Raw genomic sequence first — 26,431 nt, 5'->3', positions numbered from 1 at the left:
CTCCCTTCCAAAGGCTCAGTAAAACCAACAAATATGGGACACCAGGAAATACAATCCCCAAAGCTAACTGCGCATTGTGTGGATGAAAACAGCACAGAAAATGGACTGGTCTTGAAGAGCCGATGTGAGTTTTTTAAATGTCCCTTTTGTTCCTAGAAAAGAATATTCAGAGGGCTACTTTGGCTTTTTAAAATTTATGTTTGCTGTATTAAAGATGCAAATCAAAAGCCCAGTTCTTCCTTAAGCTCTTATTTTTAGCTTACAAACAAGTAAATTTTAATAATCTCTTTAACGTGTTGTATTTGATGACTATTTGGAACTATTTATAAGTGTAGTTAATAAGACTCCTTTGAACATTTAAAAATATATTTTATAAGTTTAATATATTCCATGGCCTTATAAAGCAATCAGTCATCTGTGCTAACCAACAAGACATTCCTGAATACCTAAAAAACTTATAAATCTAACAATTTATAAATATGGTGATTCAATTCCTAAGTTTTCTTAAATGTTCCAAAACTAATTTTAAAGGAAAGTTCTATTTCAAATCACACATCTAAACCAATTACACATTTTAAATTAGAATTGCAAGGCCAATTTGTTACTGTTCCAGAGTAAATTCTCGAAAACACTGCAAATACCTAAAACACCAAGTATGCACAAATTTCTTAATACAACATATTAATACTATGGGCTTGATTCTCTTACATACTTCTATTCTTAATTTAAAGTTTTCTGGATATGAAAACAAACTTACCTACTAGGAAATAATTATGTCATCCTAGAGGGCTGGGGAGCCCCTTCCCAAGTGAGTTTTGGGGAACACATTCTTGGTGGCCCAGCAAAGAGTTTGTCCCCAAGGCTTTCCAGCAGCTCTTCTCAGGCCCCCAACTGCCCCACAGAGCCCTGTGGTAAGGATGCTGTGTCATTACTCTCTGAATGGGCCAGTTCCACAGCCCATGGCCCCTAGATTCAAGTTACACCCCATCTAATTCTTCCACCTACACACGGAAGTCAGAAACTCCTACCCAGGTTGCTACACCACTTGTTTGGATATAATTACTCTATTTAAGGATTCATTCTATTCTGAATTCTTTCCACTCTTTCCAGCTTCTGGGGCCACAATTCTTACAAATACTGAATGGTCAAATGTCTCCTGGAGTTGCCTGACTGTGATTACGGTCCTAACGTTGTGCCAGAGGCATGTAACAGGAAGATTAACATTTAACAGAGAACAAACTTTAGGTTGGGATGAACGAAATCCTAGGGCAGGTGGGAGAAAAATGTTATGAAATACGTTTGATTCATTATACTCTTCTGTTATTGTTTGATAGTGTTTCAAAGGTGGTATTTTCACTTGCTTCCTAAGCTAGATAATGAATCCTTGATTGTAACAACTTAGTTGTGTTTGCCCAGCTCCAAATCACAGCCCTAACAAAGCCCTAACGTGTGTTGGGCACACGTTCGGAACCCAGGGATATTTGGAAAAAAGAAATCTCGACAACTGTTATGCCCTCTTAAGGCAGTACCTGGGGTAGATGAGGAATTGCTGGAGGAGGAAACAAACAAAAATGAAGGAGTTGACACAGGAGTCTCTGAGATTAGGACCTTAAATGATTGGGTGTGATGTTTCCATTAACAGAGACTGCAGGAGGAGGGGCAGGTTTGGAAGTGAGCTCAGTTCTGAGTGTTTTTGTTAAGATGTCTGCAAGACACTGAGGGGGCCGGTAACCGTAGTTAGACAGGTATATGTACCTGGAACTTGGGTTCTGATCAGAGCCGGAGATATGTTTTTGGGAGCAGGTAAGTGGCAGTTGAAGCCATGGAAGTGTAGCAAGGCATTCAAGAGGGTGTGGTGTGAGAAGAAAAGAAAGCTAAGAATAGGACCTTGAGAAACACCATCATTTAAGGTGCAGACAGAGGAAGTGGAGCCTGCCCACGACACTGGGGAGAAGCCAGAGGGTAGAACAAAGTCGTTTTTCTTTCCCTTCCAATATGCCTTCCTTGATCAGAAGCACAGGGGTGGGTAAGGCAGTGATAGTGATGGGCAGAGCGTGGTATGGCAGGGCCGCCTGGATGCTGTGGACGAAGTTGTATTTGGGGTAGGATAGTTTGGGTGTGGTATGTAGCAGGATCTCTGCCTTAGATCTCTTCTTCTAGAAAGAAGGGAGGGGGCTGGCAGTTGGAATTCTTGGATTCTCTGCTTTCTCTGCTCCTTCGCATTTCACCAATCATCCTTTCCCCATTCTGAGCTCTAGTCTGTGTAGGAAAATCTCTTTCTAAATATGGGAGGGGAAGTGTATGAAGGAGGCAGAGTTGGTAGAGGGAAGGAGAGAGGCTGCGTTACTGCTGAGTGTGCACGTGTGTGGATGTGTGTTTGTGTTGTGCATACACGGGCACATGTGTGATTACGTGTCCCTGGGTATGTGTATGAGTGTGTATGTCTTACGTTGATATTTCTGTGTGTATATTTATACAATATGTGCATACTTTTCTCTGTGTGTCTATCAAGATAAGTATAGAGATTAAGAGGAAACGTTGAGACACTTTTATGCCAATTTGATAGAGTGATTTTATGTTAATTGAATCTAATAATAAAAAATTTGGCCTTTTATCTTCTATATCTGTATGTTCTGTTTCATTTTTCTAGTAACTCATTTTATTGTATTTTATGAAAGTATTGGCCTGTGGCAGATTCCACATAAAACTACTCCTTCACTTCATTTAGTCAGAGAAGCCCTAATTAGAACCAGATCAAGATTCTTGGAAAGTCCTGATTCTGAAATTCCCAAGGGAGGGAAATTCACTTCAGAAGTCTGGGGGTCCTGCCCTGGGTCATATCAGTGAGGCATGAGGTCAGGGCTTGAGCACAAATAAGGGATCAACCTCAGATCTGACTGGCATCCTGGGGCTCAGCCTGCTCCTTCTCTCCTTCCTCCCGTCTCCTGTAAGGTGAGACCACCAGGTGGTTCTCATGGTGGTGGAAAGCAGAATCCAGGCTGTGCCTCCAAGCCCGGGCCTCCTCAGGCTCTGCCTTCCCTCTTGCCTGTAGGGCAGGGGAAGCTGATGCCTCACAGAGATAAGAAGGGGTTTCCAAACCTCCATGCTTTTCCCAGACAGTAACACACACTCAATCAGGAAGAGCAGAGTCTTTTACTGCAGCAAAATCAGACACATTGCTTTTCCCAACTCAGGGAACCCAGTGCAGTTAACCCAGCACAGTTTCCTGCCCTCCTTCCTTAGATAATCTCGCCTGACTGGGATCCCTTTGAACTGTCCGACCACAGCCCTCCAAGGCCCTGGCCTTACTGTGCATTTGTAATTTTATATTCTTTTTCTCTAAGATGGTCTCCAAAATTGTGTATGCCATAAGCCCCGCAAAACCTGGATCCACCCTCGCTGAGATCTTTGGTGCTTGAAGGGCCACCTGGTGTCACATTCAAAACAAAGGAAGCAGCAGTGAAGGGCGAAAGAGAATGACCCCTCCTCCCTCACCATTTGGAGCATCCATAAAACCCTCTAAGGAATTAAGACTATGTGAAGTTGGGTGTGTAGGAGGGAAGTGGTATTTACAAAGAGGGTAAAGATTAGTAAAGAACTCCAGGGAGGAAATGCAGCAGCAGCAGCCTCAAGAGTCTGCAGAGCTTGGGGTGGGGTGAGCACCTGGCCTTAGACAACATTATCCAAGTGCACAAGAAGCAGCTGGTACCTCAGGTTGTCCCTCTGTTGGAGAGGGTCACAGGCCACAAGGAAGAATGTGTCCAATTGCTTCTCTTTGGACCTGCAGTCTGGGTACCTCCCAGAGGTGAGGTCACACATGGTCAGGGACACGGACTTCTGGCTGTGGTGGCAGTTCTTATGGCCGTTCTTGCAGGCTATGCTGGGGGTCTGACAGGTGGTGGCCACACTGGAGAAGGATTCATGCAGGAAGGTGTTGAGGTCTTTGCAGCGTTTTGTGTACTTGTTGACGTTGCCCATCGCCGTGTTGCATCCCTGGGGCTTGGGCTGCACATGCTGAGTTTCAAACCACTGAGCTGGGGTCATGTGCTTGGGCTTGGCACTGACTGGGACCTTGGCCACCCAGAGCCCCAGCAGCAGGAGCAGCAGCAGGGAGCAGAGCCCTGCTCTGGTTGGTGCCATCTCTCCTAAGGGGGGACAATGGAACAGAGGGAGAGGTAGGTGGGTAAGTAAGTCACCATGGGGGAGCCCTGCTAGCCCTTCTAAGAATTTCAGACCCCGAGTCAGTTATTGCAGGGCTCCTGTGGCCCCAGGTGTTTAAGAACACTACTGGCATTTTATTGTTCATTCCCAGCGGATAATGTGCCTTTTTATGCCCCCAATAAATACTTAGATTGTTTTTCCCTCATAAGAGTTTTATGAGGTGAGTATGATTATTTTTTTTATATATATGAGCAAACTGAGACTCAGAAAAGTTAGGGGAATTGCCCACCATCACACAGCTAGAGAGTGTCAAATACAGGATTTTAATCAACGCCTCTCGGCTTCCAAAGCCCCTATTCTTTCCACACTCCCATGTTTCTTGTTTGAAACTCTGAGAAGTCAGACCACAAAGGGAAATTAATCTTGGAAGAAAAATGGGCCAACGGTCCATACCCCACTCTCCCAGGCTAGCTCTGGTGTTCCTGAAAGAATCGATATTAAGGTTGTGGAGTCAGGCTAATTCCTCTCTCTTCTGTGGCCCAATTTCTCACTGACGCTAGTAAAACAGTCTACCCCAGCAAGTTCTTCACTGCTCTAGCTGGCAAAACAGGTTGGTGAGGTGGGTTTTTTCCATGGCAGATATTTTGCCCTGTTGGAGAAAGTCTTGGAATGACAGATGGTCAAAGCTGGAAGAATCCTTAGAGATCATCTCAGTCAACTCCCTATTTCACAGATGAAGGAGCTAGAGCTCTCGAAAGAGCAAGTGCCTTTCCCAAAGCCACCAAATGACTGGCAGAGTGGGGCCAGGAGCTTCCTGACTTTCAATCCACCCCTTTGGTCTAGAGCCAGGCTGCAAAGGGAGGGAGAAAGTGTTTCCCATCAAGGCAGAGCAAAGTGAATGTGTCTCTGTGGTTTGAGTGGTGCGTGAACACTGCCTTCAATAATTCTCTCCTAATCCTTCTGATAACATTTAGGAGAAAGTCTCCTTTTAGAGCAAGAAGGTAAATTCTTTGTTTCTCCTCCCTTTTCAACAGAGACGACTGACCTCATGTTGTGTCTTCAGCTGAAAACAACATCTGGATAGAATCTTTAATAATTGGATGACATTCATTATATTTATTTTTACTTCTATTTATTAAGTGACGCTAGTATTCTTTGAAATATGGTGTTACACAGTTTCATTTTCAAAGCATTATTTGAGCTAACTAAGTACACATATATTTAGTAAATTATAATACTGGCAGTAAGCGGATATTGCAACAATTGTCAAGGGTGGAAGCAAATGCCTGAAGATGGGGAAACTGGTCTAGCTACAGCTTCTCCAGCCCCTGTCGGTGTGTTGGACCTCACCCAGCATCTTGACCTCTGGGATTTCGACTTCACTGCCTTTGAGATAAAATGCTCCTCAAAGTGGCAAAAATCACTGAGATTCCTAGGATCCGCGTTGCCGGACGGGAAACTTCTGAGATGTTTGTCCCTCTGCCTCCAAGGTGGAGCCTGGTTCACCAACAGCCTCCTCCTTTCCACAGGGGGGATCCCTTCATTCATGCCTCCCCACAGAGCTAACAAAACATTGATTTTTGAACCCAGTAGAACATTATCTAGCAGGCAGTTGACTTGGGCCCCAGGGAACAAATATATATGTATTTACCCAGGAAGTCATTTCTGTTTTGCAGGCCCACGGCCAAGCCTCTCCCATTGGGATGGAAGGATTATCGAGTGATTACTCATTAACAGTTGCAGATCGGAGCCTCCAGGCTTCAGAGTGAGAGGATGGGGTTGGAGGAGCCAAGGGCTGGCATCAGCATGTTGTGCTGACCAAGATGATTGACCACAGACTTTGTAAACTCTGGATTCAATTAAGTTGCCAACATGCTTTCCCTCAGGCAGGTGCTGACCCTGCAGCTGGCCAGCCCCACTCTCAGAGGGGAAGGGGTTCCTTTGATTGTGTATTTGATCCTAGTCATTCATCACACGTCTTCCCAACCACCGCAGTCTCAGGGCTGTTTTATCCATTAAGCACTAGAGGCTCAGTGCCTGGGGTCTGGGAGGTTTTCAAGAGCCTACAGTATTTGAGACTGAGAAAAAAATATATTGGCTCCAATATAGGAAAAGTCAACTGCAACATCAAATTTAAACTATTTACTTACCTGCTACCACAGTAACATAAAGTTGATTTCATTTATTTTGAAGTTTGGTATGCATACGAAATTTATTACATTGGAAAAACAATCTTAGGTTAGATTTTCTCATTTTGCAGAAATTCTCAAGTACCACAACTGCGGAAGGAACAGTACCAATCACAGATGACTTGTAGTCAAATAATTTCAGAAGTAAAACTTTCAAAATCATTTCAGATACATTTCTGCAAGAATGATATTGAATGAGGAATATATATTTTATACGTTCAATGTGATGTGGTGAAATGTTAAAGTGTCTGGTATGCTACGGTGGTGTTAAACATGGCCCTAGATATTCTAGGGCCTGTTTCCTTGAGTGTAATATTTACCACTTTACTAAAGGCAACCGGGATAGTATACACCATACTACTTAAGGGTCAGGTCAGCACAGGGCTGTACAACAGCAACAGGCAGAAAGCGACACTACTCACCGCCATTCAGTGAACATCCACTATGTTCTTGGCATAGTGCTGTTAAGTACTTTGTTAAGAATCATAGCTATTACTTAAAAAAGTGCTTATTGAGTGCCAAGGCAGGAGACTAGGAGAGGTTAGGGTGACAGATTTAGTCAGTGGCAGGGCCAGGATTGAAAAGGAAGTAGGTCTGGCTCCCAAGTTCTACTGTCTCTCTCTGCCACACTGCTTTCCAGTTTATTGATAGTTACCTCATGAGCTGAGAGTCTTCTTGCGACCAAGTTCTATTCTAATAGATTGGTCTTCCTTTGTCTCCCGGACATGTTTCGCTCTCTTTGACTTTCCTTCTGTTTTTTTCCTCTCCCTGAGAGCCCTCCCTCAGATATTGTCCATCCTTCAGAGCTCGGCTTGATCATATCAGCTTGATTGTGATCACATGCCTGAACCTACTCTACCTCAGGCTAAACCATCCTGAACATAACCTCCTTCAGCATTAACTCTTGGTACTGCTCATTTGGGTCCTTAATCATGTACCATTTTGTTTGTTATTCAATTCGTACATGTGTATCCAGTCTTCCCTATTAGAAGGCAAACTCTTGGGACAGGAATCAGTCCTTTCATGCTTCTCTGTCTCCATAGTGCCAGACACACTGAGGCTCATAGGGACACTCAGTAACCATGTGTTGAACTGAATCACCACTCTGGTCCTCTCAGGCTCCTCATCATTTGTAACACAAAGAGTTTCAGTTGAATAATTTCTAAAATGCCCCCTGGTTCTAACACCCTGTGAAACAAGAAGCATCATCAAACTGCTAGTAGCCAGACTAGAATGTTAAGGAGAGGCCCTACAGAAGACCATGAAGGTAGCTCAAAAGAGGGAGAGTAGAGAATAAACAATGATCCCCCAAAGACAAGTTTTCAGGCTACCCTAGGAGGGGTGGGTGAGGGTGCCAGAAAAATCCATCTGGGTTGCTGGTCTGAAGGACAGCAGCACCATGAGAGTAGCCTTTGAACTACAAGTGCCACCCCCAGAGTGGTTCATCAGGCTTCACTGTCCAAACAGCCTCCTGGTGGCGAGAGGCAGATTCTTTAGGAGGAAGGGGGTTCTGGAGGAGCAGGACTGGTGCAGGGGGCCCAGGGCCACTACAAATGACCAGAAGTGGCTCAGGGGGAAGTGGGGTGTACGTTTTCTGATGCTCTGTTTCGGTCCTGTATGAGATTGTCCAGAACTGGTTCCTGGTCCCTCAGCAGAGGGCAATGGTGGGATCTGGTCATAGAGGTTGTGCGTGAGGACAAGTTTCCGCTGTGACCAATGAGCTGAAAGCTACACTGCTCTGATAAGTTACTTATGACAGCATGTGAGAAGAAACTCTGCTGATGCTGCTTTCTGTAGATGCCAAGGCTGGGCTTAGCTGGGATGCAAAAACCTTGAAGTAAAATTTACCCGGAGACATTAAACCAATGAAGGTATAACGTTCGCTTCAGGAGGCAAGTGGCCACTGATAGTATTCTGTTTCTCTGGGCACAGCATAGAAGATTTTCAGCTGACTTTCTGCCAAACGGCTCACACATCCATGGTGTACCACCTGGGACCAGGACAGGTGACTGGAACGAGCACTTGCTCCTCACAATAGATTTCCCTGAGGTCCTGGCACTTGACTGTTTCTGGCTGTGAATCATTGTTGTAATGCTAATTCAAAAATGAGACTGAGAGGGGCTGGCCCCCTGGCCGAGTGGTTAAGTTCGCGCTCTCCGCTGCAGGCGGCCCAGTGTTTCGTCAGTTCGAATCCTGGGCGCGGACATGGCACTGCTCATCAAGCCACGCTGAGGCGGTGTCCCACATGCCACAACTAGAAGGACCCACAACAAGAATATACAACTATGTACTGGGGGGCTTTGGGTAGAAAAAGCATAAAAATAAAATCTTTAAAAAAAAATGATACTGACATTGTGAATATTTAGCTCCCCAATTACTCTGTGAGTATAGATAACAACATCCCTGGGAGAAGAGGGGAAAGAAGAGAATAATGCAAATAGAATGAAAGTCCAGGAAACTGGGTAGAGGCAAGCTCAGGCTGGAAAAGCCCAAAAGGAAACAAGAAGGATGAGAAGACTGCAGGGCAGCGTCCTGCTCCTGAGCAGCTCTGGAGATCAACAGGGCTACCTTGTACCAGCTTCTCTGAATGCGCTTCTTGGTCTGTTTGCTGGGATCCGAGGTCTTGGCAACGGGTCAACCACCCAGGCAGGGGAGCTAGGTTGGTTTCAGATCAAGGCAGGAGACTTATCAGAAGCTTCCACAGGGAATCTCTCCAAGAGGGATTCTCCTCCAAGAGAAGTCCCTGGCTCTGAAAGTCCATGGCCACATGATACCCTGGATCCTGGTGTTTGAACTCTGAGCCTCAGGGCTCTATCATGTGAAATCCAGTTGCCACACTCCTTCTGGGAAGCCTCACTCTGTTCCCAGTGGCTCTGTTCCCGGTCCCTGTCTCCTGCCAAGTCCATTTTTCTTTACTGTGCAGCTCTTTGGGGTCTTCTCAGGGACCCCAGTCCCACCAGGATCTTGCCTCAGTGGGTGGACTATCTCCCTTTGTTCCTGACTCGAGGATCTGTCCTCAAGAAGGAGAGGAGGTAATCTTCCACCCAACCAGAGCCGAGGCATGTGGCTCCCCTCACATGTCTTTTGTGGCCTTTAGCTTACTTACAAGCCCGGGTGCAGCATTCGGACCTCCCAGGGATGAGAACGACAACAATGATAAAAAACAATCATAGCTACATTTACTGAGGGGGCTCTATGTTCCAGACACTGTTCCAAGTGTGGCTGTTTTCTCATTTTTTTTTTTTTTTTTAGCACGTGAAGGACCTTCCTACTGCCCAGCCCTGTAACTATCTTATTTTCCTCACTTCTTAAAGAGAAATCCTGGGCAGAGACACAGATCCACAGAGAGCAAGTTAAGGAAACCTCATTAAGGCCAGTGTACTGTTACCCTAGGCTGAATGCAGACATGTGCAGAGAGTACACAAAGCCACAAGATAATGTCTTCTTTCCAAATTTTAATAAGACTATTTTTGGGGGAGAGAAAGTAATTTAAAGCATTATTTTAACATAAAACTATGATGGAGTATCTTGAAAAATTCAAATAAATTACATTTTTTTTTGCAATTTAAAATGTTTTTACTTTGAAATAATTTTGAATTTATATGAGTTTCAGAAATAGTACACAGAGCTCCCCTATGTGCTTCAGCCAGATTCCCCAATTATTAGCATTTCTGAACTATTTGAGAATAAGTTACAGACATGATGTCCCATTACCCCTTAATACTAAAGTGAGTGTTTCCTAATTACAAGTCCTCTTGCCTACATAAACACAGCACAGCCGTCAAAATCAGGAAAGTAACATTGATTCATTATTACCACAAATGAAATTTTAAGATAACATATAAAGTATCTATGCATATGGCTATTCTACAAATATTAGTTAAGTGAAAGGAGGCTTCAGAGAAAGCTCATGCTTGCTGGGCACAACTTCGGATGTTTTAATTAATTCTCTTCTGCCATTACTACAACTTTAGGGAAAAGTCTGAGAAACATTGCTTTGTGGGCTCTAGCTGACCATGAAAGCCCAGCCTAGGGTGTGTCAACTTTGAGAGTAAAGAATGGTGACCCTTACCAAAGATAAAATGTTTCGGGATGTCTTGGGCCCACCAGGAGGTCCACCAAATGGAATCTCTGCAATGCTTTCAACCTGGCCCTGAATAGCTTCCCTTCACTGGGAAGTGAAGACCTTTGATTTTTCCTGCATGTCCCTATTTTTGTCTTCAACAGCCAATGGTACGGCCCAGGGACATGCTTGACTAGTTTACCATCAAGTCCTTGGGCCATTGTTTTTTCCATCTCACTGACACAATGTCAGCATTCAGGTGAAGGGGATGTGGTCCACAGGTGAGAAGCAGAAATGTAAACATGTCAGGATCATGGGCGCTAAATGCTCTAAATGTTTGGATGAACATGTGTTTGTCTCAAATCTGGGAATCTGCTCATTTGCAGATTGATTTGTCAGTCCATATATAGTGAATTTGATCTTGGAAAATCCATGTATAGTGAGTTTGACCTTGGATATCCATTTGGGACCACTAATTAAAATGCTAGTTTGGAAACATCACCAGACTGGTTTAAGAAACCTGTGTTCTTACTTAAACTAGCCATGTGATCTTGGACAAGGTGCTTAAGTCCTCTGGGTCTTATTTTTCTCGTTTCCAAAATGAGAAAGGCAGGACTAGATGGTCTCTGAGGTCACTGGATACAACCACTTGTAACATTATAATTTTATGAATATCTACTGAAAGAGCCTAAAGCTATGCAGATGTGAAGTTCTGTCTTGTGTTAAATGCCATGGCCCAAGCAGGAATTTGTACTAATTCACACCAGATCAGTATATGTTTTAAAGGTGTAAGTTCAACTGAGTTTCTATGTGAAGACCATAGGAAGTAACAACTATGATGTTTTCCCACTATAACCAATCCATTAGAAAGCAGTGGAGGACCACGAGCAGTTGGCATTGGTGGTAGTTTTGAATAAGAGAAGACAAACTAGGAAATGGAGCTGAATCAGAGGGTGGGAAATATATAACAGGTCTTCCATGAAGGGGATGAGGGGATAGTAAGCTTTCCTAAGGACTAGTTTAAATGTCTCAGGAGGGGAAATGCCGTTAGAGCCCTCTCTCCATTGATTGCTGTGAAGATCGAACACTTTGGAGGTAAGAGGAAGACACTCTCAAAACTTAGTGGCTTATCCTCTGCTTTCTTTTCATATCTTTGAATTCATGGCAGGTAGAGATGAGAAAAATCCCCCTCAAGTAAAGCAGTCTTCACAGAAATACACGATAGCCTTTTTTTTTTTTTGCTCCCATTGAAAGCATTGCCACGTACTCACCCCACTCCAGATTACCTTACCTAGAGAAATTAATGCATATTGTCTTTTTTGTCTGACCTTGAACCTTACCTTATTTACTCTTGGCTAGGAACTTTTTTTGGCGAGGAGAAGCTGAGGAGGAGCTTGGCCTCCTTTGTTTAAATCCTTTGTTCTTCTGTAACGGAAGTCAGGCCTGTTCCATCCATCATAGGTTTGGCCACTCAACGTTTGACACCACAGTAGTAAATATAGATGATAACACCCCTCAAACTTTTCCTACATGCCAGCCACTGTACTAAGTGCTTTATATATATTGTCACATTTAATCTACAGAATACACCTATGATCTAGGTTACCTTTATATTGATGAGGAAATTCCCATCTCCCTAAGTTGAGAGGACTTTCCATCATAGCGTGTATTTCCATTACGAGTAGACATCTTTCCTTACCTCCCTTCTTGTGAACCATGGACTTCCTACAAAGTCTCAATAGTGGGCTTTCTCATGCCCCTATGGCTTCAAGGACGCTCCCAAGCTTACTGGTTTTGGTGTCCTGCATGGGTAAACGTCCTGTTAAGAGCTGTAACTGCTCTTTCTGTCCCTCCGTGGTGGGATGAGTGTAGGAAGAGGACTTTAAAAGAGTTTGGATCCGAAGTCTTCCAAACCCTTTTGGAGGGCCAGTTGTGCAGGAGCATAGGAGAAATGTGATGAAATGAGCCAAGGCTCTCTCAACGAGAAGGCTCCCTGGATGTTGTTGCTACTGATATGTTCTCTGCTGCTCTAGCTCTAGGGTTATTCCCTAGAAACGTAGACACTATGAAGAGGACCAACTGAATCACTGTGTAGAGAATGGTCCTCCTCTCAAGGGCATTTCCTCTTCTTACATCCTGCTCTTGAGATCAAGACCCTTCTCTTCACACTGACTCAGTTGGCTCTCTTCATAGTGTCTGTGGGTCATTTACTTCAGAGTGTGAAAACTTCAGGGAACAAGGGTTATGTGAAAAAGTCTCCTACCTAATCTACCTCAATCTCACCACTAGGAAAGCTAGCTCTCTCCAGCTCCAGTTTTTGGGTTACTTTCTTTACTGGATTCCATTTCTGCTCCTTAGGTCCAAGTTGAAACACTTTTCTTTGAAGCCATATACACAAAGCTGGGCAATACTCCCCTGGACACCCTCCTCCCCTCTGCAAGTTCCCACTCCCAGCCACAGAAATCTCTTATAACTAATCAGTCTCCTTTTCCCATTCTTCAGCTTTTAAATAGGAATGCATCAAGATTCAGCCAGCGTTGGTATTTGGCCCAAACCTGTTATTCATTTTGGACTTCAGCTTTGACCTTTGGAAGGCTGAATAGCCAAATGCCTATTTCAACATTATTCTTGGCATCGCTAAACTTGGCTGTGATCAAGATCATGTGAAGGAATGGAAGACTGTCAAACCTAATCAGTTAAAGCATCAATAATGAGAACAAGCCAAGTCATTTTTATTCATTGTTAATATCTGAATAGCCACTTTCAAATATTTCTGAGCATTCTAGATATAACTTGGAGTGAAATTTTTCTTATGAACTTTTTTAATGTAGAAAGTCTATCAGTCAGTGGAAGTATAAATGCATATTTACTATTTTAAGAAAAATGCTGTAATAATTAATGGTTGTGAAAGCTTATATTATATACAAAATATTAAGAATTTTCACATAGTTAAAACATAGGAAAATTAGTCGGCAGCTAATACAAATAGTAGGAGAGAGTATATTAGCTGGATAACAATAGGAAGAACCTTATAGACTTTTTGAGCCAAAAGCATTTATAACAATTTAATAAATAATACCAGCACTATTTAACAAATAGTACAAGGCAGAATAATAGAAATTAGATTATATCATATTTCTATGATTTCGTTATATCATAATCTTTGTAGAATTGATTGGTGTATTAGGATTTATCATGTTAAAATAATCCTTAAGAACTATACTTTTTAGGAAAATTTTTTTTATTGAGGTATAACTTACGTAGAGTAAATACATGAATCGTTAAGTATACAGCTCAGTGAGTTTTCACAAATTAAACATATCCAGATTAAGAAAGAACATTTCTAGCTTACCTCTTACCCATTCCCAGTCAGTACTCCCCAAGGCTACAGCTATTCTGACCTCCAGCATCACAGATTACTTTTAAATTATGTTTAATTTTTAGTTATTTAATACTATCTAGGTCATAAGTCTTTCAAGAAAATGTCCTATTTGGAAATTCTTCTCAATTTGAGAAGATGCATTAAAGTCATAATTTTAGCCACTTCAAAATTTTGTGAGGAGGATGTCTTCAAAGCCATTGTATCCATAAGGAAAATCATCAATAAAGAAAATATAAAGAGTTGTGAAAAAAGAATAAACTGAAAAGAAGTATCAGCTACCCTTAAGTATCTTGCTTTTTTATGCACCTCAATTGAAAACCATCTATTTAGAATGATAAATGCATAGTATAGAGACCATGGGATGTATAGATTTTACACTCAGTCATTTGGCATTTGTCCACAACGTATGTTTAGTGCACCTCTTACTTTCAAAACTCATCAACTTATTGGCTCCACACTCTGCTTGAATTGTTTAAGGTTCCGCTCTCTTTTCTTTTGATCATCCTTTCCCTCCCTTCTCTCACCTCCTCAAACCACTCAGCTCACCTGGAAGGACTCAGCCTGCAGACTTGTCCTCTAGCCTGCTCTTGAACTTCACTCTGGCACAAGAAAGCCCTCAAGGAGAATTGAGTGGGGTATTTGCCTTGGTCTGCGTGTTTGCCAAAGGTGGATATGATCTGACGGGGATATTGCTATTGCTACAGCCACTGCTACTACTAATTGTTATGATTGAATGCCTACCAGTGCCTGGGGCTAAGGCTTCATAAATGTCATTTCCAAATCTTCCTGCAATCCTGTTGGGTAGGTGGTATTACTCCCATTTTGCTACATGGAAACATAGCTGTAGGGAGGTTCAGTAGTTTGCTCAAGGTTACGTAGCCAGGAAGGACTGAGCCAAGATTTACACCCAAGATTTGGCTCCAAAGCTTACTTTGACTCTGGTAAGGAGTCAAGGAGCACTGGAGTTGTTGGGGACGGACAGGAAGAGAGCAGACTACTCAACAGGGAATGGAAGGTCCAAAAACATGGCTGGGTGCTAAAGTGGGGCAGGCATGGGTGTAGTGCAGCTCCTCTGGGACTGAGATGAAGGAAGAGAGAAGGGGCTGGTGATGGTCAGGGTTTCAGGCAATGTGGGGTGTGGGTGTGGCAGTTAACAGGATAGAGTCAATAGAAAGCCAGAGCTTCTCCAGCTCTGCTCACTAAGGAGGGAGAAATGGTATCTGCAGCTCAAGGGGACAGGGAGATGGCATTTCTACATCTCAACTCCTCCGGCCTGGGCAGACTGCCAGAGTGGAAAGCCAGGGAAGCACCGAGGCAGGAGAGATCATTATCAGGAGGAAGGAAGCTCTGGCAGCTCCCACCAGCCTGTTTGTGACAAGCAGGCTCTGGGCCACGGAAGTCCCTTGAGGTCAAGGGAAATGTGATCCTGGAGCAGGGAGATGAAGCTGGGACACTCCACTGATCCTATGTCTTCAGGCCAAGGGGATCTAACTAGAGCTAGGCCCAGGGCCCAGGTCAGAAGAGCAGTGGGCTGGAGAAGGGGGAGGATGGTCAGAGAGGCAGAGAGAGAGAAGGAATTAAGATCCCAGGAGCAACCCACAAACAGTCTCTTGGCTTAAGTGGTAATAACCTTTATTGCAGCCAACACATGGTAACTGGCTCTTCGGAGCTCTCAGGGTACATTTCTTCAGGGTGAACTCTTACCTAGTTCTCCTCTTGTCCCTGTAGAGGTTTCCTTTTTTGTCCAATAGTCAGGTAGAAAGTGCACTGTATTTAGAAGGAGACTTAGCTTCAAGTCAAGCTTCTTTTACTAACCAATTTGACAAGCTCTTTAGTTAAGCTTTCTGAAATCTCAATTTCCTCATCCTAAAGTAGGCAAGTAATCCCTGTCAAGTCTATCTCACAAGGGACTCATGCGGCATGAAATGCTATATAAATATGAAATGGTTCTTCCTTGTCTTCTTTCCTTCCAGCTGCCTCTCTGCACACAGGCCACCTCACTACCACCTCAGAGCTGGGGAAGATTCCTAGTCTAGGAACAGGAACAGCTCTGTCCATATATCCCATACAACCCTTTCCATTTATTTCCTCCTCTTGTCACGCTGTCATGATAAGGTGAGGGCAGGGGAAAGATGTACAAGGCACAGACCCGGGAACCCACACCAGAGCTTGCTCAGCCCCTCTCTTGGGGATAAGCTTCCAGGAGAACAGCAAGAAAAAGATGAAAGACCATTTCTTCTGGAGCTTAGCCTACTGAGGTATCAACCTCAGCTCCCACTTCAGTCTCTTGGAAGAGCCTGAGCTAAGAACGACCCTAAGAGATGAGGGGAAGAGAAACTTCTCAGCATAGAAGGAGTGGTACAAAGGCATGGAAAAGGAATTAAGGCACAACCCAAGAGTGAGGAAGGCTGGAAATCTGAAAGACTTTGTCCAAGTGCACAGGAACCAGCTGGAATTGCCCAGAGTCCCCTTTCTGGGGAGGGTCACAGGCCACAATGAAGAACGCATCCAGTTGCTTCTCTTTGTACCTGCAGTCTGGGTACCTCCCAGAGGTGAGGTCACACATGGTCAGGGACACGGACTTCTGGCTGTGGTGGCAGTTCTTATGGCCGTTCTTGCAGGCTATGCTGGGGGTCTGACAGGTGGTGGCCACGCTGGAGAAGGATTCATGCAGGAAGGTGTTGAGGTCTTTGCAGCGTTTTGTGTACTTGTTGACGTTGCCCATCGCCGTGTTGCATCCCTGGGGCTTGGGCTGCACATGCTGAGTTTCAAACCACTGAGCTGGGGTCATGTGCTTGGGCTTGGCACTGACTGGGACCTTGGCCACCCAGAGCCCCAGCAGCAGGAGCAGCAGCAGGGAGCAGAACCCGGCTCTGGCAGCTGCCATCTTAAGGGAAACAGTCAGAATGGAGGGCTGCAGTCTCTGGGGACAGAGAGCAGGTGGTGTTTAGTTGAGAAATTAGCCTTCCTATACCTGCTCCTTCTAGCTAACCATAATCTCCCTCCCCTACTGCCTCCTTCCTCCCTCACCCTGTGTCTCACCTCTTCCTCCCCGTCTGTGTGCCCACACCATGACCCCAGCCCATAACCCTATGGCCCCAACCACCTCACCTTGTACCCCTATCTTCCTTCATTCTGTCCCTCTTGCCTCCCACTCTTTGTTCTATCTCCTCTCCCTCAAGTCCCACCCCCTTTGTGTCCCTATGTCCCCATCCTTTTCTCTGTATCTCATCCCCTCCATGACCCCATCCCCATCTCCTGTGTCCCCATATTGTGCCTCCAACCCCCAGCATCACTCTCTTCTCTCCCCTATCTATGTCCTCATCCCCTACACATTGAGTCCCTCCCTTGTCCATCTTATCACTTACCTGAGTGTATTCTTATCCAGTCAGTACCTTCTCTGTCCTCTCCTCTCAGCCGTGTCCCACCGCAGACCTCACTTCCTCACTGAGTCCTCACACTAGGGCTGAGGATGTACCTACCCACCACTGGGCCTGGGATCTCTGAGAGCCTCTTCTCACTGCCTAACTCCTTAAGAGCTGGTGTGGGCTACACTGCTTCTGTTTGGGGCGGGCTGGGGAGCAGTCCTGGGTCAGGAAATGAATCAGGTTCATGCCTCTCCACTTACGTGTCCCAAATAAGTGGATACTTAGGGAGCTAGTGCACCTGCCTAAACATGTTCAGCAATGAGGAAGCTTGAATCCTCATGCTCCAAGACTAGATTTGGCCCCTGGTCACATGGTTTTAATGACTCTAATAAAGCAGCTGACCAGGTGTCAACCAAAATGAATTTTGGGGAGAGTTGTCATTTATCTCCTCCTATATACACTCTGGTTCATGATCCTGGGAAGAGCCAATCACTGTGATGATAAGGATTGCCTTTTTCTCACCTGAGATACAGATAGAATAGCGTGGAAAGTTGCTTTGTGTGCTTTCCCATCATTGGGACTTACTGCTTATCTTTTGGAGGAGACAGGGAAGTGGATGAATCATCACAGTCACGATGCCCAGCACATCCCGACTCAGCTATTGTACAATGACTCATTCCTCTGGGCCCCTCTGGTTCCAGGCGCCCACATGGCTTTACCTGGAGAAGGCACCCAACAACTCTCATCCTTTACTCTCTCCCTTCCTACTTAGTTGAAATTTGCAAAACTTAAACATTGTTCAAATTTTGAAATGCTGTTGTTGGTGGTGTTGCTCTGCATCCAGCCATGGATCTTCCTTCACTTTGTACGCTTTGTTCCTGGTGGGTATTAGACTGTGTGGAGAGCTTGGGTCAGCACTGCTCCAGGGGCTCCAGTGAGCTTAGCATATGGCTCTCAGGAGAATCAAGACACTGACGCAGAGAAGCATCACTTTTGGTGGGTGGGAAGGCCTGGGAAACTGAGATGAACAGTGTTTTTGTTTTCAGGATTCTTCTGTAAGTAGTAGGTAATCTCAGAATCTCGGGTTGATGTTCAAATGTTTATTGAGCATCTACTGTGTGCCAAGATGCTTGGGATATATCAGTGAACAAAAGAGACAAAAATCCCTGCTTTTGTAGGGTTTACATTCCATTGGGGGAAAGACTGTAAAACATATATACTTTGCTCAAAGTGATAATTGCTAAGGAAAAAAGTAGAACTGGATGGAGGTTGATAGGTGGTGATTTGTAAATAGGGTCTTTGAAGTAGGTGGCTCTGGGACAAAGACGTGAAGGTGAGAGAAATGAACTTGTGCTTGTCTGGAGAAGAATGCTCCAGGTAGAGAGATCAGACTGGAAAGGGGGGAACGCCTGGAGTGTTGGAGGAACAGCAAGGAGTGCATGTTGCTGGAGCAGGTGAATGATGGGGTCAGGCAGGTGCCAGAGGTTGGATCATGGACAACCAGAGAGACCATTAGGAGGACTATGACTTTTTCTCTGAACACACTGGGGAGCCCTGGGAGAGTTCTAAGCAGAGAAGCAAAAGGCTTGTCTGTTTAAAGATCACTTGGCTGTTGTATGGAGTGTAACCGTAGACAGGCTACGTAAACTGTCTCCATCATAAGGTTTGTGTTCTGGTCCAGACGTTAGGATTTGGAGTCAGGAGGATTGGGGAGTTTGTTTTAAGGCCAGAGAGATGATATTTCAGTAGCTAAAGAGCACAGCTGTGGGTCAGGATGAAACATCTTCAGAAGGAGCGGTGTTGGAGATGGGACCCACCACTAGATGGCAACAGAGAACCAGGAGCAAGTTCCGGCAGGGCATCCACTCCTCTAGTTGGCCCTCAGTGAGGCCTTGACCGAAGGAACAGCATTCACTGCTTTGTTAAGGTGCCTGAATCTTTGCAATTTGAACTTCTGGATAGAGAATTATGCCTCTGCTGCTGTAGAAATGCAAATGTTTGGAGAAAAAAAATCCATGGTTTAAAGCAGACTGTGGATAGAATACGGATCAGCATAGGCCAGTCCAGCCCTGGCATGGTGGCTGGGGTTGGAGGAGTCGGTGGGAGGCCAAGAGCTCATTTGAATTCCTAGCCCGGACTCCTTCTTACTTCTCATTATTCTAGAGTGAGATGTTTCCAAACCACAACTTGCACTGCCCTCTGCTCTTGTGTTTTCCTGTCATTATAATTATCCTAGTTTGCTCTTCAACTCCATTATGCTGCATTCCCCAGAAGGCTGCCTTAGTGATCTGTGAAAGTAAAATAAAGATGGCCCTACTGACTCAGATCAAAAGGAAGAGAGAGTAAAGGTTTAGGTTTGCACTGAATGAAAATTGATGTAGAAGAGTCGACCCTCCCATCTGTACAATTCAAGCTGAAACCCTTATTTTACCTCCATTGTTTGGATAAGGCGGGTGATTTTGTTTCTTCATTTGCTTAAAGTATCCAGTTTCCAAGATCTGTTTCCCTCTGCACTCGGTAGGATAATTTTGCCATTTTTCCTTCAGTACATTCATGGAGCAAGAGGAAAAGATGGAGGAAGGGGGACAAGGTTAGGGAGAACAAAAGCAGTTAGGCATCAGGCCAAGGACTGGTCAGGGCATCTGGCAGAAGGGAGAAGAGAGAAATTAGAGAAGGGACAGCAGAAGACAAAGTGGGAGAGAAGATGAGAGGGAAGTAAGCCCCTCAGACAAGAAACCTCCATCCAGGGATATGAGGTAACTGCCCCAGCCTCCTCCTCATTCTATCACCATAGTCATTGCTCTTGGCTTAACCTCTCCCCAGGACACCGTTGTGTGTGTGTGTCTGTGTGTGTTTAAAGTTGTTTGGGTGGGTGTTGTGAAAATCCCAGCAGTGCCAGGTGGACCTCTGCCTGTCTTCCCCACAGGACAACAGCTGCTGCTTCCTGTAGCCTGTGTTGGGAGGGGATGAGGGGGGCTGGGAGAGAGGAAGGCTGGGCCTGGATTGGTGCCCAGCCTCTCTCTCTTCCAGAGTTCCACACAGCCTCTGGATACTGGTGGAAAGCCCACGAGAGTTTCCTTCCAAGCAGGAGCAGGTCCAAGTTCTGTTATCCTAATTTTGTTGTTCCTCAGATAAATAAAGGTGATGGGCTAATTTTTGTAGATGGGGAAAGTGAAACAAACAGCAAGTTGGGGTCAGATGTGAGACTTTCTTTGGGTCTTTGGATTCTCATGACCTTTCCTGGAACAGCTTTGGGTCTGGAGGAGGCAGCCCTGACAGAAGGTTGGAATCCCTGGCTCCCAGACCAATGCCTTTAGACAAGCCAGGACGTAGGAGAGGGGAAGCTAGTCTGGGTTTGAGAGGCCTCACCAGGTCACTCTGTCTCATAAGCCATTGCAAGCTCCTCATTTATCTACAGAATAAAATATAAATTCCTTGGCTTGATATTCAAGATCTGCCACAATTCGGCAAACTTGTCTTTCCAACTTTATCTCTCCCTTTTCCCACACTAAGTGCCTCAACTCCAGCCATCCTGGTTTTCTCTTTTTTCTCAAACATACCTTTCATAGTCCTCTTTATCTCCGCTTAACTCGTGTTCCTTGAGACCCATCCCAAGGAACCAGGATCACCTCCCCTCCTGAAAACTTGCTCTGATCCTCCCAATTCAGAGGAATGTTTCTTACCCCTTAAATTCCTACAACATTTACTGTCTTCAAGATGTATGATATTCTGTCTTGAATCATTAGTTAGTTCTTCATATGTATTTATCATTTTCCTCCAATTTAGACTGTCAATTTCCAGAAGGATCATCTATTACACTTCTTTTGCACCTCCCACAGGATATAGCACAGTGCCTTGCATATAAGTGTCCTTAACTGATTCAACTTTTGGGTTAGAAGGCCTTCACTCTGCCCAGAATGATCCCAGTCACAGGTGGGATTACCACCAACCCACAGCATTGGTTAGCAGATTGAGGAACTGACAATGCAGCTCCTGGACTTCAATCCTGGGGTGGAGGTGAAGCTATGACAAGAAGGTTGAGATGGCTGAAGCAATCCTTTGGGTTCAAGGACACCAGGAACTCTCCATGACACTGTAAGCAGTACAAGAAATTGAGTTGGACGGGGCAAAAGTGATACCACTGAGACTGTGGTGAGCGGGTAAAATCTTGTGATTCCCATCAATCACAGGGAATCACCCCTGCACCTGCCACCCTAGCCAGTTGTTCTAGAAATGCTTACCGTGGGGGCGGGGAGGAAGGAGAGAATGTGTAATAACTCCATGCAGAGGGTCATGTTTACAGGAAAAATAACTGAGAGTTGTTTCAATGGTGAACTATCAGTACCCCTTCTGCTGGTGGAAGAGTCAGCACCATTACAAGCAAGATCTATCAGAAATATTTCTAAGTCCTAGATATTTACCAACCCTTTCCAATAGGTAAGGTATAAGTAAGTCTGCCTTTGTTAGGAAATCTGATTCTCTCATTAGATCATGGTTTCTCAACCTCAGCACTATTTACCTTTGGTCTGGATAATTCTTTGTTGAGGGAGCTGTCTTGTGCAATGCTGAATGTTTAGCACCATCCCCGGCCTCTACCCACTACATGCCAGTAGCACCTCCCAGTTGTGCCAACCAAAAATGTCTCTAGACATGACCAAATTGCCCCCCATTGAGAATCACTGAATTAGACATATGACCGTGAGCAAGCTACTGCCCCTCTCTAAAATTTTGTTTCTTAACCTCTAGGGTAATTCTTGTATATGTAAAGTCCAGTGTAATGGGGTAACAATCCCACAAATCTCAGGCTTAGGGAGCAGATGAAACCAGGGCGAGCATGTCAGAGTGGATGAAACAATCCTATGGATCAGCACTGCTAGGACAGGATTTTTTTTTTTAAAGATTGGCACCTGAGCTAACATCTGTTGCCATTCTTCTTCCTTTTTTCCCCCCTCTTCACCCCAAAGCCCCCCAGTAGATAGTTCTATATTCTACTTGCAGGTCCTTGGGGCTCTGCTATGTGGGACGCCTCCTCATCTTGGCCTGATGGAGCAGTGCTTGGTCCAGGTCCAGGAGCCAAGCTGGTGAAAGCCTGGGCTGCCAAAGCAGAGCGCTCGAACTTAACCACTCAGCCACGGGGTCGTCCCTTTAGGATAAGATTTTAAAGATCAGACCACTAAGATTGCAGGTTGGAACCCAAAGGCCCAGCAGATGTTCAGTACTTTTCCTGGTCCTGTGATCGTGCCTTTGTTAAATATGTTCATACGTGTGTCTTTCCCACTGAATTATAAATTTAATCTGGACTGGAATTATCTTATTTACCTCTGTATTCTCCCCAACATTTGTCATAGCACTTTAAAATCTTATTTAATAATTACTTTTTAAAAAATATTTTCAAGTAATCAACGTGGGGCATGGCTAACAATAGAAAGCTTCATGAAGATGAATTTTAAGTTAGGTGTGAGAGGGGCTCTAGATTGGCAGAGTGGGCATGGGGGAGGACCCTTGGCTCATTTGAGGAATCAAAGAGGGTTTGCAGATGTTGAGTGAGTTGGGGAAAAAAGTGAGTTGGTGTAGAATCTAGGAGATCATATCCAGTTATCTATTTATATATTGTTTAATGGTTAAAAGTCACTTTCATGCTGACCATCTCATTTTATTCTTGCAGCTTTATGAGCTAAGGAATGTATGAATCCCTTTATAGAAGAGGAAACAGAAGCTCAGTAGGTTATCTGTATCCAGTCCTGATCTCTGTCCTCTACAATGTGCTCTTCCATTTCTGTAACTGCGTGTGCAGAGGTGAGTGGTGGCGGATGGGTAGCAAATGAAGGAAGAGGAAGACCAAGAGACATGAAAAGCTCCTTTCTCTTCTCAGGGAAGCTGCAGCATTGAGCAAATAGGGAAGTGGTGGCATGCTTTGAGGCGGGGACCACAAAGTGGTAGGCTTCCTCAAAACAAAGACTTGAGTCAGCCAGGCTCAGGCACCACCCTGCATGGGCTCCCACTCTGTGTTTGCTTGTAGACTGCCTGAAGGACACAGATGAGCCACCTGCCTGTGTGGGATTTACCCTCAGTTGCTTGGCTGTGCACACACTTCCCCGGGGAGATCTTTCAAGCAGAGGCTTCTTAAAGAGGATCTCTGGGCTGAGTCCTCTCATGAGCTAGCTCAGTGGAATTCATGGAGGTGAGGGTGGGAGGAGGAGAAAAGCAGCATTCCGGGTAGAGGAGACAGTGTGAGCAAGGACATAGAGGTGGGGTGGGGCACAAAGGGGGAAGCAAGCAGGGATGGAGATGCAGTTGGAGACGTGGTGGGGGCCAGGTCATGGAAGATCTTATGTCCTACAAGGTGTAGAGCCCTACTAGAGTTGGAGTGTGTGTGGTGTCCAAGAGAAGGGACAGCCTGAGCAGAAAAAGAAATAGGAATGGAAGGGACAGGTTTAGGAAAAGTTTACATAAGATTGTCAGGGCTGCGTGACGGCTACTGCATGACTCATGGTCTACTGAGGACTTACCATGTGCCAGGCACTGGGCTGAAAGCTCTTAATATACATCTTAATGTAGCTCAATACTGCCGCAAGGTATAAAATATTATCCTCATTAACAGACAAAGAAATTGAAGATTATCGTGGGGTTTAGTAAACTTAGATTGATGGTGCACAGCCGGCAAGCAGCAGAGCCAGGATTCAGCTTCTGGTCTGTTTTACTCAAAAGCCTTGTTCTTAACCACCATGCAGCCACTGCCTCCCAACAGGTGGGCTTAGGGAGAGGGAGGGGTCTAGGATCACTCTCAGATTTCATGCACAGGTAACTGAGGAAACCAAGATAGACAACACAGGAAGAGACGCCAATTGTGGGGAGGGCGGGTTCAGTTTTGGATTCTAGTTTGTGCTGTCAGAAAGAGCAAGCTTAGGCGGGCTGTGAATGAGGAACACCGGGACGTCTCTCTGTGTCCTGCTCCTGAAATACACACTGGCCTTGGAGCACTCAGGGTTCCGTGTTCTGACTCTCCACTCCCTCTCTCCAGGACAAGAGCAGTAGGCTCTCCTAGAAGGAAGCCCACAACCTGGACAACACTCTGCAGGGAGGCAAAGCTCAGAAGCCTCTGGAAGTCAAGGACTGTGGCTGGCAGGCGTAGGGAGCTAGCTCCTTTGTTCTAATAAAGGGCCAGGTATTGATGAAAAAGAAAGTTAGGAGGCCAGCTTTTTCCCAACATGACAAACTACAAATCTGATCTGCGGGGCTCAGGTGGCCTGCACTCCCTCAAGTCCAGGCTGTGCTGTCTAATCCAACCTGACACCTTTGAGGTTTAGGGTCAGCACGCATAAATTTCCAGGAGGGCTCAGACGCTGACAGGGCCTGGGGTTACAGGTGAGGGAGTCAGTGTGACGGTGTGATTGTGACTAGAGTGAAGGTGACAATGGGGACTGTGGGGGGTCCAATAGGGGTGTTTGATTCTCAGCCCGGCACTCTGGTGGGAGGCCCTTATGTGGTGTGCCTGGCCTCCTGGGCTCCTGTGAGTGGGATAAGAGTGGCAGACCCTCTGTTCTCTAAGGGTCAGGAACAAGCAGCACTTTGTTCTTCAGAAACACGACAGTACTTTCCTTCTTACCTTTCCGCGGGAGCAGGGCCTATGGACCAGAGAAAACATCAAAGAAAGCCCAAGAACTTAGGGTCTTCTGGCAAGTAGGTCAGAACTCAGTGTTCTGGTGACACCAGAAAGGAGGAGACCAGATAGCAATGTCTCTTTCCTCCCACCCATCCAACCCCCTCAGCACAGGAACTCCTCAAACTCAGGGGACAGTCCCTCCTCCCAGACTAGTCTTTATCCAGAAACCTTTCTAGCTTCTTCTCACCTTTGGGCTGTCCTTGGCCTCAGGCAAGAATCATCCCTGCCCCTGCCCTGCTGTCTTCCAGCTCTTGTCTTTCCTCCGGAGCAGTCGGAGGATTGGAGAATCAAATTGGAGAATCGTAGCTCAGCCTGTTCCTTCTATCACCTCTGCATTTTTTACCAGAAGAGCTGACAGGGCCAGCAGTAATCAGGAAGAGTCACTCACCCAAGGACCAGCTGGACCTCTTATTCCGTAAGTGTTACAGCTCATAGACTGGGTGAGGCTGAGACCCTGAGTTGGAACAAGGGAAAGGAGGGAATGGCTGAAGGTGGCTGACCAGCTGAGTGACCTTGGGCAAGTGTCTTTTCTCTCTGGGGCATAAGGAATTGGGCTGGATGATCTCCGAGGTACAGCCCAGCTCTTGGTGTGTAGGTGAAGGCACAGAAGGAAGGCTGGGGTAATGCTGGTGGCTCCAGGAAGAGGCAGACAGCCACCCTAGGCCCACTTCTGCCTCCAACCACCTAAATTCTTCCAGCAGGAGGAATGGCACAAGCTGTGGCCTGGCTCCTCTTCCTCCAGCTTGTTCTAGAACAAACTCAGGTTGTGGACAGCAAGTTGCAGACTGCTATCAAGAACTTCCGCACCTTACACATCGACTATCCCATGGTTAACTATCCAGAGGGTTTCCAGGGCTACTGTAATGGTCTGATGGCTTATGTGCGGGATGTAAAGCAAAGCTGGTATTGTCCAAAGACCCATTATGTGGTACATGCCCCCTGGAAAGCTGTCCGGGAGTTCTGCAAGTACAGTGAAAGCTTCTGTGAGAATTACAACGAATACTGTACACTCACCCATGACTCCTATCCCCTCACGATCTGCTCTCTGGGTTCCATACAACCTCCCACCAGCTGCCGCTACAATGGCACCCTAACCAACCAAAGGCTCTACCTGCTCTGTTCCCGAAAGTATGATGCTGAACCCATAGGTATCATTGGCCTCTACTAAGGAAGGGAGGCATTCATTCTGTACCACCTCCTACTGCCACCACAGACCAGCCTGTCCCCATTCCCTAAACTCTGACCCCTGGTACAACCCTTCCTCCCTGACTTCGAGAGCAGGTAGGGTCCTCCCAAGAGACTAGGGAGGTAGGAATAATGTCCAGAGCTTTGGTCACCATGCAAAGTCTTACTGTCATCTGGTCCCAACTTGTTTACCTCCCCCTCCTCTATCATCCTCCCTCTCCCACAGACAGTTTTACCTACCCAAGAAGCTGACTGTGTCCAGTTGGCAGTAACTGTCCATCCACTGAGCCAGATCCTGAATACTGGATGGAGGCCCAGAGCCTCAGCTTGCACCATGGCAACAGGCACCCAGCTCGTCTCAACTTCCCATCCCCACCAGCCTTCTCTTCTCAGTCTTTTCCATTTCCTTATGACTCCCTC

The 26,431-nt window shown here is 45.6% G+C and overlaps 3 protein-coding genes across 9 annotated transcripts; 1 reads left to right on the top strand and 2 right to left on the bottom strand.

Annotated features, from left to right (window-relative positions):
- Positions 1 to 26,140, top strand: RNASE13 (ribonuclease A family member 13 (inactive)). Of its 7 annotated transcripts, none has more exons than XM_070503976.1 (4): positions 1 to 124; positions 22,829 to 22,959; positions 25,176 to 25,241; positions 25,528 to 26,140. In XM_070503976.1, exons 2-4 carry the CDS (start codon positions 22,845 to 22,847, stop codon positions 25,992 to 25,994), a joined length of 648 nt encoding a protein of 215 aa, XP_070360077.1. In that variant the 5' UTR covers positions 1 to 124; positions 22,829 to 22,844; the 3' UTR covers positions 25,995 to 26,140. The 7 variants fall into 7 exon arrangements, 6 of the variants coding, with proteins under 6 accessions (XP_070360077.1, XP_070360075.1, XP_070360076.1 ...); XM_070503974.1 differs by having other exon boundaries at positions 25,525 to 26,140; XM_070503975.1 differs by having other exon boundaries at positions 25,173 to 25,241.
- On the bottom strand, positions 3,542 to 9,053 carry LOC106833383 (ribonuclease 7-like). Its single transcript, XM_070503980.1, has 2 exons — positions 8,919 to 9,053; positions 3,542 to 4,145 (listed from the first exon to the last, which is right to left on the bottom strand). Exon 2 carries the CDS (start codon positions 4,138 to 4,140, stop codon positions 3,670 to 3,672), a length of 471 nt encoding a protein of 156 aa, XP_070360081.1. The 5' UTR covers positions 4,141 to 4,145; positions 8,919 to 9,053; the 3' UTR covers positions 3,542 to 3,669.
- Positions 13,648 to 17,303, bottom strand: LOC106833269 (ribonuclease 7-like). Its single transcript, XM_014844457.3, has 2 exons — positions 17,164 to 17,303; positions 13,648 to 16,718 (listed from the first exon to the last, which is right to left on the bottom strand). The coding sequence occupies exon 2, from the start codon at positions 16,680 to 16,682 to the stop codon at positions 16,176 to 16,178; it is 507 nt and encodes a 168-aa protein (XP_014699943.1). The 5' UTR covers positions 16,683 to 16,718; positions 17,164 to 17,303; the 3' UTR covers positions 13,648 to 16,175.
- Positions 26,141 to 26,431: the final 291 nt, after the last annotated feature.

Source organism: Equus asinus, chromosome 2, assembly GCF_041296235.1.
Source record: "Equus asinus isolate D_3611 breed Donkey chromosome 2, EquAss-T2T_v2, whole genome shotgun sequence".
Taxonomy (NCBI): Eukaryota; Metazoa; Chordata; class Mammalia; order Perissodactyla; family Equidae; genus Equus; species Equus asinus.
This window is presented reverse-complemented; position numbering and strand designations above follow the sequence as displayed.

Coding starts and splice junctions, on each gene's coding strand:
- LOC106833383 (XM_070503980.1), bottom strand. CDS start 4,140: ATGGCACCAACCAGAGCAGGGCTCTGCTCCCTGCTGCTGCTCCTGCTG.
- LOC106833269 (XM_014844457.3), bottom strand. CDS start 16,682: ATGGCAGCTGCCAGAGCCGGGTTCTGCTCCCTGCTGCTGCTCCTGCTG.
- RNASE13 (XM_070503971.1), top strand. CDS start 22,845: ATGTATGAATCCCTTTATAGAAGAGGAAACAGAAGCTCAGTAGGTTAT. Junction 22,960..25,172: donor CTGTAACTGCGTGTGCAGAG/GTGAGTGGTGGC, acceptor ATTTTTTACCAG/AAGAGCTGACAGGGCCAGCA. Junction 25,242..25,524: donor CCAGCTGGACCTCTTATTCC/GTAAGTGTTACA, acceptor AAATTCTTCCAG/CAGGAGGAATGGCACAAGCT.